General features: G+C 33.8%; 1 protein-coding gene across 1 annotated transcript in view; it reads left to right on the forward strand.

Moving 5' to 3' along the window:
* The first annotated feature begins 1,113 nt into the window (after positions 1-1,113).
* LOC106461957 (zwei Ig domain protein zig-8-like) overlaps positions 1,114-14,959 on the forward strand; it is a 92,777-nt gene continuing 78,931 nt past the window's right edge. Inside the window, exon 1 of the mRNA XM_022389059.1 lies at positions 1,114-1,512. Within this exon, the coding sequence (XP_022244767.1) occupies positions 1,377-1,512 (136 nt within the window). The 5' untranslated portion in view covers positions 1,114-1,376. The remainder of the gene's footprint in view (positions 1,513-14,959) is intronic.

The following is a 14,959-nucleotide window of genomic DNA, read 5'->3' on the forward strand; positions in this document are numbered from 1 at the left end:
GTACACTGACGCAGAGATTAAATATAAATATATATATAAACTTTTGAAAATCGTTTCGTTATAAACGTGATTATATCGTCAGTCTTGACCTTACAAAAGTATTTCATTTTCCATGCCTACTAATATCGGCAGTTTGTGTTTTCAAACGTAACTTGATATTCAATCTTTGGTTTCTAAACGCAATTATTTCTTCGGTCTTTGGTTTCTAAACGCAATTATTTCTTCGGTTTTTGGTTTCTAAATGCAATTATTTCTTCGGTTTTTGGTTTCTAAACGCAATTATTTCTTCGGTCTTTGGTTTCTAAACGCAATTATTTCTTCGGTCTTTGGTTTCTAAACGCAATTATTTCTCAATTTTTGGTTTGTAAACGCAATTATTTCTCAATCTTTGGTTTGTAAACGCAATTATTTCTTCCGTCTTTGGTTTGTAAACGCAATTATTTCTTCCGTCTTTGGTTTCTAAACGCAATTATTTCTTCGGTCTTTGGTTTCTAAACGCAATTATTTCTTCGGTCTTTGGTTTCTAAACGCAATTATTTCTTCGGTCTTTGGTTTCTAAACGCAATTATTTCTTCGGTCTTTGGTTTCTAAACGCAATTATTTCTTCAGTCTTCATTTTATATGCTTTGCTATATAGCCAGCTTTTTATCTACTAAATCAACAGTAAGCAGTCACGTACTCTTTATATAAGCGTTTCTATATAACTTACATTATTATCAACGTTTACTATGAAGTCAATGACAAGCTGTAACGAGTTACTCAACGTTGAAATTTAGTTGTTTTATCAAACTGGAAATTTAATTAATTATCTTTATTGTTTACATTTATTGGTATTAATTTCTGCTGAATTTTTCGTAGTTTTATTCGAAAATAAAATAGATATATATTTTTTGTAACTCTTCCGAAATTTGTTCATTTTACCACGAACTGGTCCTATGAGGGACTTCAGTTTCTCTCTTCAGGCGGATCTCATTCGCGTTGCCTACTCCAGTGACTTATCAAGCGCCGGCTTTGCTAACTGGGTAGCCTGTATCACGTGACAATTTCCGTGCTGCTGCCGCACGATGAAAATGCTTCTACTGCAATCAGAAGAGACTTGACACTCACCAAAGCTTGATAGAGTTAAGAGACACCACTGAAGAATGAACATAGAATCCTGCCGTCAGCAAAATAGAACATCTAGGAGAAATCTGCTTACTTCTCTGGTAGTCCGTGCTCCAGCCTCTGATAGTGACTGACAACGCAGCATTGAGTAGAGCTTTCAGATCAGAGTTGGACGCTAAGATTAACCTTAAGATTTTCTTCGGGATTTCTTCGTGATATCTGTTGTTCGGTTCTGTCAGTGAGTATTATTTGTCAGGCCTAAATATACCGCTATGTCCTACAGAGAAAGTCGACCCACGGTCGTGGCCAATGGAAAGGGAAGACCGTGGGCTTTGTGTGTCACAAATGTCGGTAAAATCGCTGGAGTTTTTCTCTGTTTGTTCGCACTTAACAAATACGTAGAAGGAGGTAAGTTACTGTAATATAATGTTGTCAGTCTTTCACACAAGCTAAATACATATATATATATACGTTTATTATGGTATAAAGTTTACAATGTATCAAAAACACGCTCGTGTTGGAATGTTTGAAATAATTATGAGTATTTTTACTTTTAGTTTCATAAATATATGTTTTTAAAAATTAATGTTGTATTAAAGCTCTTACGTCAGATCACATAAATATGTTCATTTTAAATTAGCTTCGACTCAAAGATCACTGCATGTTCCCGATAACTGAGAATAGCATTTTTATTCTAAAAGGTTAAGAAAAATTAAAGTAGTTTTATGTGCTCGTGTCTCTAATTTATATATCACACGCGTGAATTATTCAAGATTTTATTAAAACATACTGTTAATGTAACAAAAATGAAGAACAAGACGGTAGTTTCTAAACTGTGTCGGTTTCAAAGCATTGTTATCACATTGAAATATCAAGTGTTAGTTTCAAAGCATTGTTATCACATTGAAATATCAAGTGTTAGTTTCAAAGCATTGTTATCACATTGAAATATCAAGTGTTAGTTTCAAAGCATTGTTATCACATTGAAATATCCAAAAGATAAACATAGGATAGTATAATAGGGTAAGAGAGATTATGTAAAGCTATCCGTTATCAACTATTGTTTTTCTTGTTTTTTTGGTGTTATACAAATGTGTTTGTTTGTTTGTAGTTAAGCACAAAGCTGCAGACTGGGCTATCTGTGATGTGCCCACCACAGGTATCGAAGCCTTGTTTCTAGCGTTATAAGTCTGCAGATTTATCACTGTGCCCTTGGTGGGCTATACAAATGGGCTAATAGCGTAAGTAAGTACTACCAAGGTTCTGAAACGCTGTTGTTGTTGACGGGCTTTAAGGGAGGAGGAGGAGGGGAGCAACGTTATATTCACGGTTAAAGTTTTGATTTCTTTTACGTCATAATCAGTTGAGGGTTTCCTGTTTAACGTATTTCAAGTTTAGGGTAACGTCACTGGAAAAGTACATTCCTTTATATATATTTGTTAACATATTAAAACTTTGTTTCATTGTGGCAGGAAGTCTTTTTTTTTTTTCGAATCTGCTACCTAAAGTATAATTAGGAATAGAAATGGCGTGACAAGAGTCTTTAACTGTTTTTAGTTCTTGAAATTTTTGGAAATCAAAATTTTAATCATTAGTGACACACAACCGTAAGTAGCAACATGTACGATAGATAAAATTACCGGTAAGATACAGTGTCTATTATATTACTAAAGAAACACACGTACTATCCATTACTATCTAATGCACGCTAACTTCAAGATAGTTATTGTTCAATTAGAGACGTGTCTGTTGTTATTAGTTACCGTTATTATTGTAGGTCATCTGTTACAATACGTTATCATTGTTATCGTAAGTAATCTGTTGCTATTAGTTCCCAACAAAGGCACTTTCACATAACAGTTACAGAGATCGTGACAATATAAGTTAATAGTACTACAGAGAGACTCATTTTCTACTCTCTAACAAAAATCACTTACAGAACCAGGAAGACTTATATATTCCGAAAAGTCCGAGTAACGATGAAAGCCTGCTGAGTTAGGCTGATCGTTTTCTATACGTAGATCAATAGCCACCGACGAAATTAATAAAACAGGAGAAAACCTACGTTAGGTATGTTAATCCTTAATTTATTTATCACGTATACGAACGTTTAACATATAAGTTGATTAATACGAGCATTTATACAACAAATGTCAATGAGTTAATTAGTAAGGCGAACTTTACCGATTCTTGTTTTCTCTACATTTAAGATAAACTTTGGTTTTAGAAATTAATAAATTATTCTGTGTGACCGTAAGATTAAAAGAGTTGATGTTAAGTCATATTGCAAACACGTAACATTTCAAAACGTTTGTAGATCAATTTGTTCAAATCCTCACGATGTATTTTCGAAATTAACCCTATTTTAATAAGCTGCAGAATAACACCAAACACTGTTCACTTGATATTTATATGGTTTTGATTTTATTTTTACTGAGTTATCATTAAATGCCAGGCAATCTGAGGGTTGCGGGTTGGAATCCCCGTCCCACCAAACATGCTCGCCCTTTCAGTCGTGGGGCGTTGTAATGTGAGGGTCAATCCCACTATTCGTTGGTAAAAGAGTAGCCCAAGATGGTGATGACTAGCTGCTTCCCCTCTAGTCTTACACTGCTAAATTAGGGACGGCTAGCGCAGATAGCCCTCGTGTAGCTTTGCGCGAAATTTAAAAACAAACAAACAAATTAAATGCCAATTGAATTGTTGTTGTGAAGGGAATCCTTTGAAGTGGAGCACATTAAACGTTAACTGAAAACTTCTATTTTTCCTTGTGTTTTGGTATTAATAATAAACTTCCTTTATTTTTCAGAGAGTTGGTCGCTATAAAAAAAAAGGCTTTTTGGTACAATGACTCAAAAACTACATAATGTGTAACATTAAGGTGGAAAATACAAAATGAAGTTAAGAATAATTTATTTGTAGAAATTTATAAGATAAGAAATCATTTGATAAAAATATAGCTAAGTTATTTTTGAATATATAAATGCGATCTGTTTTTTTTTACTTAGCTAATAGCTCCAAACAGTAAAAACAAAACCAAAAACTTACAGTTAACAAACCAACGTAGAAAATGTTTGTGTAGCAGTAAACAGTTGACTGAATATTAGTGTTATAAAATATTGTCCATAATGACGTTCAAGACACATAATTGTCTCGTTATTCTTAGTGATTAAATGTTGCCTGGTTTCTGAACATTGCTTGTGGAACTATAAAACCTTTTTTTAAAAAGCAAACTGGGATATTGAATAAATAAAATAACAAAATTGTACTTTCCTGGTATGCAAACACAGTAAATGTTTCTATTACGCTCTTTCTCAGACTTAATGTTTACGCGTTATTGCCACAGATTCTTGAGTTTCACTCATTTTCAGATTATTTTGTTTTGCGTGTCAGTTTCCTTTCTTATTGTTTTGGATTTTACATATCAACATGCCTTTTCTGTTAATATTGTAAAACGTACTGTTGAATGACTTATTTTGTCTATTTCCATTAAACATTAACGCAAGGCACTAGTAGTATAAAATAACGCATTAGCAGTGTAAGTCGTAGCTACTGTGAAGCGTGGCCAAGATAGGAAGTCAGAGACCTCTCGTGGCGCTCGACAATAAAAAAAAAGTAAAATAAATAATGATATTAAAACTGTTTTGTACTAGCAAACCTACCCTTTTAATAATGTATTTTAGATAGCAGGTTAAGAAAAACCAAAGACTGTACTTTAATTGAGTATACAAACGCTTTAATTTGTTGAAAACCAGAAATTTATTGTCTAATTTTTTCCCGAATTTTAAGAAAAGACAAACAAAGGCATATAAATATTATTATTTTATTTATATAGACAACGACTAATTTATAGCAAATTCAAAACATCTGTACTCATTACGTTTTAAAACGAGCTTATTGGTGCATGAAATCGCCTTCAGTGTCGGAAACCGTACACCAGAATTATGTGAAACGTTGGTTGATGGGTCAGCCGTTTGATATTTGGGTTTATTGAAGCTTCATCTTTAAAGAAACGCTGATAAAAAATGTATATGCAGATTTTCCATATCGAAGGGTTTTAGACAGTTTAATTGCTTGTCTTGTTTTAAGGCTGATCCTGCTCAGGTGAAAGCTTGTTCTTTCATTCCCTTAATGTGAAACTTTCTTCGAGAAACCTTTGAATACCATATTGCCATTATGACCAAAACATTAATATTATCAAAACTGCTAAATTTAAAAAAGTTTGCAAGTTGAAAAGAAGAGATGCAAAGAAAATATATATAGACCTATCACAATTGATCTTCATAATGGTTAAATCTGTTTTATTCTCCTCATTTGCATATTTTAAAATAATTATGCTATTCTTGTTACAGTGTAGTTCACTAAAATTTTGTGACCCATATAAATGTTTGTGGCAAAATTTTAAATGAAACAGTTGATATTCAGTTCTGGAATGAATATCGCCATTATAGCTATAAAGAGGTGCGCATAAAATACTGGTAGTTGGCTAAACGTTCTTTTTGTTCCTTTTCGTTCCAAAACAATGAAAGTCAAGTTGAGCTGTATTGTTGAAACGTGTAAAGTGGGCAGGTATAATCTATGAACAATGTATATGGAAGGCAGCCTCACGGAAGAGGAATGTAAATAGTGCTATCGAAGGTCCTGGACATGAAAAATTATGGGTCAGTTTTAGCTTGAGTAACTGCTTCTGACTTGCAAGGGGTGCTTTTGTTTATGTGAAGAACATGTTGTTTGTCTTTTTACCGTTTCTGCAATGGATAAAAGCAGGTTTTCAGTGGCCTTTTAAAGCCCCCCCCCCCTAAAGATAGTATTAAATATATGTTTTAAAGTTAATAACTGGGTCATTCCAAGATTTTGGATATTTTATTTTTTGTGCGTGTTTTGTGACATGGAACGTTCATTATTCTGCTGCCATGATAAGTTGTTGAAATTATCAAAACATTTCACCACGGTCCACAGAACGTATTCATTTAAGATATATTTATGTCAATGGGCATTTAGATATTCTAACAATTCACTCGACCCCCAATATGTAAAGTACAAACGACGCCATGAAATATCCACACAAATATTTAACAGCTTGAACAATACAATCATTGTTCAAATCGTGGATCTGCTTTTCTTCAGATGTATACTTAGACATCATTTTGGAAAAGGGGAAAATTATCTTTCATTTAAAGAAGAAAAACAGTTTGAATGATTAATAATATTCCATTACTGAGAGGATTTATTTCAAGAAACTAGAAGTCAAGATTTGTTTGGGAGGATGTATGTACGATCTACATGTAGAAAACTTTTTTAAGTGCTTACATTCATGCAGATCACGCTGCACTGGCTTCACAGATGCTTACATTCATGAAGATCACGCTGAACTGGCTTCACAGATGCTTACATTCATGAAGATCACGCTGAACTGGCTTCACAGATGCTTACATTCATGAAGATCACGCTGAACTGGCTTCACAGATGATGTCCGTTCACACGTAGTCACATTCACAGATGATGTCCGTTCACACGTAATCACATTTACAGATGATGTCCGTTCACACGTAGTCACATTTACAGATGATGTCCGTTCACAGTAGTCACATTTGTGTCTTAAATTAACTGTGCATTTGTTACAGTTGTGAATTATAATATCGATTTTTTTTTACAATTGTAAAAGTACTTTTGGCCAATTGCAGCGTTTTTTCATACCCTGTATAAGCAGATTACCATGCCATTGAATAACCTTATAATTTGTTAGTATAATTTTTTTGTAAACTTCCAGAGGATTTTAATATCTCTTTACACAATTTCGAAACAGGAACTTACTGGCACTTTAATATTTGGGCTAGGCGTGACCTAGTGGGTAGCATAACCGGAGTGTTAGCAAAGGGTTCTAGGTTCGCATCCCATTGCCACAAAAATGAGCTCCGTACTTTGGGACTGTGGGTGGGCTATAATAGTGATTGTTAGATCTCACTATTCGGTGAGACAAGAGTAGCCCAAGAGCTGGATGATGACATTGACTAGCTAGCTTCCGTTTTTTCAGTTCAAAATTAGGACGGCTTTGCGCTAATAAAAGTCTAAAACAAACAAACATAACTTGACAATATTAGCCTACTTATTACACTTATTGAATTTTCCTTCATTGCATACTGAGAGGAACATTCAAGAAATGTCGAATATTGTTCGTATAGGCAGTGTATACAGATTTCATGCCTGATTCAAGAAGAATATGTATGGAAATTAGGCCTGGGCATAGAAAACATATTAAAATTCAAAACCTGAGCCAATGAAAATTTGCATGGAAACCAGGCCTGATTCGAAAAAAAAAAGTGAATAAACGTAAAATCTAATCCAAGACAAATTATGTAAAGTGAAGTCAGATCCAAGAGGGATACCATGAAAGCCAAAATTGATCTAATACGATCAAAGATACGGGAGTGAAAGTTAGGCCTGATGAAAGATGGTTATATAGCGCTTTGTTCATCTAGATTTTCATAGAAATACTCTTTCGTTGTTATTAACGAGTGTATTTTGGTTAATAATTTCGCCCACAATTAATATTACCACATATACAACTTTACAACAATGTGTTACCAGGTTTCGACGTATAGATTCTTAATATACCATTTGAGCAATGTTATCTTTTATTTCAAAATCAATATCTTCTATTTCAATTAAATACCACTGGAAAATAAATAAGCCCTCTTAGTAATTAGGCCCCCTGGTAATTCAGCGATAAGTTAATGGGCTTATAATTCTAAAAATTGGATTTAAATACCCTTGGTAGCAGAGCTAGGATAGCCCATAGTGAGCTTTGTGCTTTACATAAAAAAAAGTTGGTTATTTCCAAAACTACTGATTCAACAAAAATATTTTTGTTGCAACGAAGAAACAACTAACAGCTAAACATAAATAATTCAAATAGAAAGCAGAGACAGATGTTTCAAAATACTCCACGGAAAACAAAGCAAAAATAGTGTAGATGAGAGCTGATTGTTAAAAGATGAATCTGAGTGAGTACGTCATTCAAATGATCGACATAATGTTTTCCAATAATTTATTCTTATATCATTTTATTTGAACCAAGATTTCATTTCTAGGTTGTGAGGTACATTTAAATTCGTCATTTTGTTTCTGCGTTTAATACCGTAGCAATAAACATTTGGTAGTGCATAAAATATAGCATTTTCGATACACTTTATTTGCGATCGTCTTCAATCTAGCTGAGAACTTCTGGTGTTGAGCGAAAGGCCTCTATGGCAGCGATGTGTAGCTGACAAGAAAAGTATAAATGCTTTTTACACGGCTTTATTTGAAACCCGTAATGATGGGTGTCCACAGAAATTTATCCGGGAGGGGGGGGAGTCTAAATCAATATAATATATACGTATAATGAATGAACAAAGAAAAAAATACGTTATCCATTCTCCAGGGCGAACCTTATCCTAGAAATGTTCTTGCATAAGATAAATGAAGATGAATGTCGCTTTAAATTTTCCAGTCGGTAATTTCTTGAAATCGACATAAAAAGTAAAGTTTAAACGCACCTTTTTTGTTACTTTTGATCGTATCTATATTTCGCTATTCTAACATTTTCTGAGTTTAAAAGAAAACTGGAACGGATTACATTGTATCTCTCTATGCAGAAAGATCGTTAAATTAATTTAATTTCTGCGTATAGTATGTGTTGCTAGTTAATATCACTTAAACAATGAAATAACAAAAAAAAATCACAATCCTTCTTTTGGATATGATATATATATATAATTCTTTTTTTTAATGAATCTTCAAATTATAGTTAAATTTCCTTTAAACGTTTAAAATTAATGGTCATAACAAATACACGACAACAGTCGAATTCCAATTCAATAAATAATAAAATAGAATAAAGAACACTTTAATCCAGGTTAAATTAGTGACTATTATCATTGCCGCTACCATAATTACAGAACTATGGCTCAAACAACATATTCTTACAAGTTATTTTAGGAAGTAACTGCTAGAGTTTGTAGCAATTTTTAATATAAATGAAAATTGTAGAGTTTCTTTTTCATAAATGAATTTGTTGCTGAATAGAAATTTAAAAAAAAAATAAATTCAAATAAAATACGAACATGCCTAAAGTCCCTACTTTTTTTGTGTGTGCAAATAATTTGTTTGTTTGTAAATTAAACACAAAGCTACACAATGGGCTATCTGTGCTCTGCCCGCCACAGGTATCGAAACCCGGATTCTAGCATTGTAAGTCCGCAGACATACCGCTGTACCACTGGGGGCGTGCAAATAATAAACATAACAAAATTTCTGCTATTTTTATTATACTTCTATTATTTACTGTAAACAAAGAACAAAAAGTGAATCAGTTTGAGTTTCAGCAAAGAGCTACCCACCACGGGTATCGAAACCCGGTTTTTAGCAAGTTTACGGCTGAGCTACTGGAGGACGGAGAAAGAAAGTAACTAATGAAAACGACTTACCTGATAACGAATACATTTGTAAATTGTACCCTGGATTTTGGCTAAGGAACTACCTCAAACGATTAGGAAAATTTAATATATTTAAATAGAGTAATGAGAAGACCAACTAACAACAGTTAACCAGGGTAGTAACGTTTTGTCCGATTCTTTAAGTAACCAAAGATCCCATTAATCCTAAAAGTTTTATGGAATATTTAAAGTTTGTTTCATGCGTCGTTAGCTATGTCTCAGTGGGTGGGAAAATAAACTACCCAGAAACGAACTCGCGCCTATTTTACTTTCTACATTGTTCCTAGCAGCTATATACACATATCAAATAAATGGTCGTCAGTTTGTACATATGTTGTCAAGCGAAAGCGAATTCACTTATGGGTGACCAATACACACCCACGCTCGAATGAACGTTGTCTGGAACAGTGTCTTCAAATAAGTAATACACCGAAGTTGTTCTTAGATACATCTAAACTTTCATATGCTGTTTACACTGAGAGTTTGTATGTTTGTTTGTTATGGATTTCGCGCAAAGCTACACGAGAGCTATCTGCGCCAGCCGTCCCTAATTTAGCAGTGTAAGACTAGAGGGAAGGCACCAACCGCCAACTCTTGGGCTACTCTTTTACCAACGAATAGTGGGATTGACCGCCAAATTATAACGTCCCCACGGCTGAAAGGGCGAGCATTTTGTTTGGTGTGATGGAGATTCGAACCCGTAACCCGCAGATTGCGAGTCGAGCGCCCTAACCATCTGGCCATGCCGGGTTCTACAATGACAGAGATATCAATACTGAAGTCTATCATATAGCTTTTAGCTATTGTTTCATCTTATTATGTGTTCCTTTTTGTCGTAAAAACGTGAATAAAAACTTTATTAGGTTTTCAACTCACCCATGTTGATTAACTAAACTATGTGAACTCGTAGGTGGCGTCGTCTTCAGTGATGTAATATTGTCAAATTGAAAAGTGTTATTGATTATCACCATATTTAAGGCGGAACAAGGAAAGTATTCCACGTTAATAATTTGTGCTTCTCTTGTATTGATTAAATATGAAACTACTTTTTCATTAGCAAACTAAACGGGAGAGATGGCTGTTTCGTTTTCATCTTACCTTGTAAGTTTCAGACGTGACCATGGGGTTCGTACGTCGCATAAGATGCCATTCGGGTGATTTTGTTTGTTTGTTTCTAGTTATGCACAAAGCTACACAATGGGCTATCTGTGCTCTGCCCACCACGGATATCAAAATCCGGTTTCTAACGTTGTAAGTCCGCAGACATACCGCTGTGCCACTGGGGGGACCCATTCGGGTGAAAAATACCAACCATCTAGATTGTGCCTAAGTCTGCACTAATTCAGACAATTATGCGTGTTACCACTTAAACTCCTGATTTGATTCTGGAAAGTTCGAAATCGCTCTTTATGATTATAAAAGGTTTTTTTCTTGTCACTGAGAGTCGAAGAAACAACCAGGGGCTGACGAACGTTTTCAAGTTATAGGAAAGTTTCCCCCTGATCTTTCTTATATTAAAGATATATACAAAAACAACAGAAAACTTGAAGTATATCTACAGCCTCATTTTCTTGATTTACATACAAAATAAATATTCTGTACAAAGTGCATTAAGGTCTCTTGATTTCTCGTTTCTAGAAGGTTAAGACTTTGTTAATAAATAATTAAAATATTTTACTATACTATAATTGAAATACATAGTGTGTACTAAGTGCACATATATTTAGTAGGAGGTCCTGTGAAAGGTACCACTTGGTTAGGCTACAGATATACATATTACTGCCTTTGTAAATCAACTGTATGTATATTTCAGTTCCATTAATACATCCGCATGTTGTAAAACAATAGTGTGAGTACCTTAAATACGTCTTTAGACATCTAAATCCGTTTTTAGACACCTAATTCTTATGACAATTATTAAGAATGCATCTTTAAAACTATTAGCTTTATGGGAAGTTCCAGGAATGCATCTTTAGACCTTTAAGCTCTATGATGTGTTCCAGAAACTCATCTTTAGACCTTTAAGCTTTATGGCGAGTTTTAGATATCACGGAACATTATAACGTGTTTCAATGATATATTTTTAGACCTCTATACGAGTAGTACCGTTGTATAAGTGATAGTTTAGTTCAAATGTCAATGCGCATGACTATGTCGATATTCCTTGATAACGTTCTTATTCTGCTGGAACAGTCTTCCCAACTTTATGGCTCATTAGCCACACACAACTTCTTAAGGTTGAAAGAAGACGTAGATATAGCTAAGTCATTCTTCATTGGCAGTGGTCCAGACTTGTATAACTGAACACAGCAGTAGCCAATCACACCATCAGACCAGGACTTGAACATCACATTTGACTTCAACTAAAACCATAAAGACAAAATAACTGGCTGAACGATCTTAAGAACATGGTAACTGTCTTTGATAAACAGTTTTTTTCTGGCTCTTCTTCCTCAGATTTAGGAGTTTTGTAGTAGAGCTAGTAGTGTTAGTTAAAGTTGTTGCATTCGTACTGAATGTAAAGCAGATGTTTAGGACAAAATGATGTTTTGGTCCTACTATTTGTTTCACAAATTTCTCTCTATATAACATCCTGGGTCTTTGTAATAAACGTTTCACCCCCGAGTTCTTTTTAACAGTATTCTCTGTGTGATTCACTTACAATTGCGGCGAGAGTTATCGTAATCGTTTGGTTTTCTTTCTTCAAAATATCCTCTGTTACTTTAGTCAAAGTGCACTCAGGCTGATTCAGTTACTTTAGAACCACGATTTGACAGAGAATATTCTTCTTCTTTTCTCTTTTTCTACTGTTGATCTTACTCTAACATATTAAATGTTAGGCCTATGTTAATCGTTAGGCCTATCACTTCTCCGGTAGTTAATTTCATGCTGAACTTTTCCTTTCCCGTAACTTTACTCTCTTCTTCTATCGTCTGTCTGCTGTTTGCGCTCGTCTCACACTATTTATATCTTTATCACTTAATCGTCTGACCGCCTTCTAGAAATCGCTATATTCTCGACGTCAATGTATTGCACGCGACGTTCGATAGTTTCAACATCAATGAATTATAAACATAACTTCCTACAATCGTCTGCTTTTCACTCTTGTTATAACAAAAACTAGACAATAATAAAATATTCACTCACAAAATATATTAATCAATAAATTCTAAACTAAACAGTCTCTTATATCATGACACATACCTACACAGAGAAGATCTAAGATTATTCTTATATGTACTTGGGCGTCCAGAAAAAAATTGGAAATACGATTTTTCTTCGCCTTGTGCTCTAAGTTAATGTAAAACTGGCAATAACTCTTTTTTGCTTAGTCAGTTGGTGGTATGATTAACTATACTTGTTTCTGAAGTTTATGTAAATGACAGTGATGTTGCCAAATACCAAATAATGAAACGAAGTTTTAAGATAATTCAACGAATTATTTTTGTCATCATACACTTATAAACCTTTCTACGATCTTATTTCTGAGTCAAATCTTTTTACTTATTACTTTCAAGCTTCGCTTGTGAATGGTCATATATAGTTTCAAATCGTTTTACTTATTACTTTCAAGCTTCGCTTGTGAATCGTCATATATAGTGTCAAATCTTTTTACTTATTACTTTCAAGCTTCGCTTGTGAATCGTCATATATAGTGTCAAATCTTTTTACTTATTACTTTCAAGCTTCGCTTGTGAATCGTCATATATAGTGTCAAATCTTTTTACTTATTACTTTCAAGCTTCGCTTGTGAATCGTCATATATAGAACTCGTCAAATACTTACCTTATTTAAGAATATATATTCAGTAAGTTTTAAATAACTCCTAATGTTATAATAAATTGTGCTTCTTTTTATAAACTAAATTACGTATTATATATATTTCTGATTTAATTTTAGATTAATTAAAATAATTCAAGTTAATGTTTTATTGATTGAACTCAGATATTCGATTATATGAAAACATTCAAATGTTTCTAGATAATTCTTTTTTGATACACCATCGTTAGGAACTGTTAATAAATAAAACTGAGAACAATGACTTAAATCAGTTGTGACAGAAATGCTCTTGGTTTTAGATTATCCTTGTTATTGAATCCCAGGATATGTTTAATTTGTGGTAAGTCTTCAGTTGGCGTGAGCTTAAATTAATACAACTTTTTTCGAGTCGACTGGTATTGTACTTTATATGATTCCACAGGAAAACATTACTTATTAAATCCTAAAGTTGTTTTACTGTACATGATTCCTGATGAAAGTCTCACTTATATAGCTCTAACGTTGACTTGCTGTACATGATTCCTGATGAAAGTCTCACCTATATAGCTCTAACGTTGACTTACTGTATATGATTCCTGATGACAATATCACCTATATAAATCTAACATTGTTGGATTGTACATGATTCTTGATGAAAGTCTCACCTATATAGCTCTAACGTTGACTTACTGTATATGATTCCTGATGAAAATATCACCTATATAAATCTAACATTGTTTGATTGTACATTATTCCTGATGAACTGATCACCTGTATAACTCTAACGTTCTTTTACTGTACAATACTCCTGATGAAAACATCCCCTATATAACCATAAGATTGTGTTACTGAACATGAATCCTGATGAAATGATCACCTATATAACTCTAACGTTCTTTTACAGTACAATATTTCTGATGAAAACCTCACCTATATAACCCTAACGTTGTGTTACTGTACATGAATCCTCATGAAAACGTCACTTCGATATTAATATATAGCTTTCTTCAAGTTATATTAGTGAAACAACAGGACCATTTCGAAGGAAATACATTACCTATTTCAAAGTACAGGGGTGTTTGTTATAGTGAAGCCTTTTCAATGTAAGTACTTCACGGTCTTCGGTTTAGTACTTTCAATCAAAGTATAACATGTTACGTATTTCATTGTATAGTGGTCTAGCTCTGGACCCTTTTGAATCTAAATACAGAATTTAGCTCAGAGCCCGCTGATGTAATACGTAATATTTTTAACGTAGTATCCGATGCATCTTTAATATAAACACATTCATTTTACTGGTATTGGGGTCTAATAGTTAGTGTACCGGACTGTGAATCTGAAGGACCATGATTCCTGTCCCATTGTCATACAAACGTACTCCGCACTTTAAAGTCGTTGGTACATCATAAAAGTGACGATGAAATCCCAATGTTCGATTAGAGTAGACCAAGAGTTGACGGTGGGCTATGTTCAGTAGCATCCTTTCTTTTAAGACGGTTAGCGCTGATAGCTTTACGCGAATAACCATTCCTGTTTTTAACAGCTGTAGGAGCTCCTGAGAAGCTTGACGAGATTAGACTGGCTAGTAAACATTGTTTTGTTTAGTAAAGAAGCTTGAC

The sequence above is a fragment of the Limulus polyphemus genome, unplaced genomic scaffold, assembly GCF_000517525.1.
Source record: "Limulus polyphemus unplaced genomic scaffold, Limulus_polyphemus-2.1.2 Scaffold1066, whole genome shotgun sequence".
NCBI lineage: Eukaryota > Metazoa > Arthropoda > Merostomata > Xiphosura > Limulidae > Limulus > Limulus polyphemus.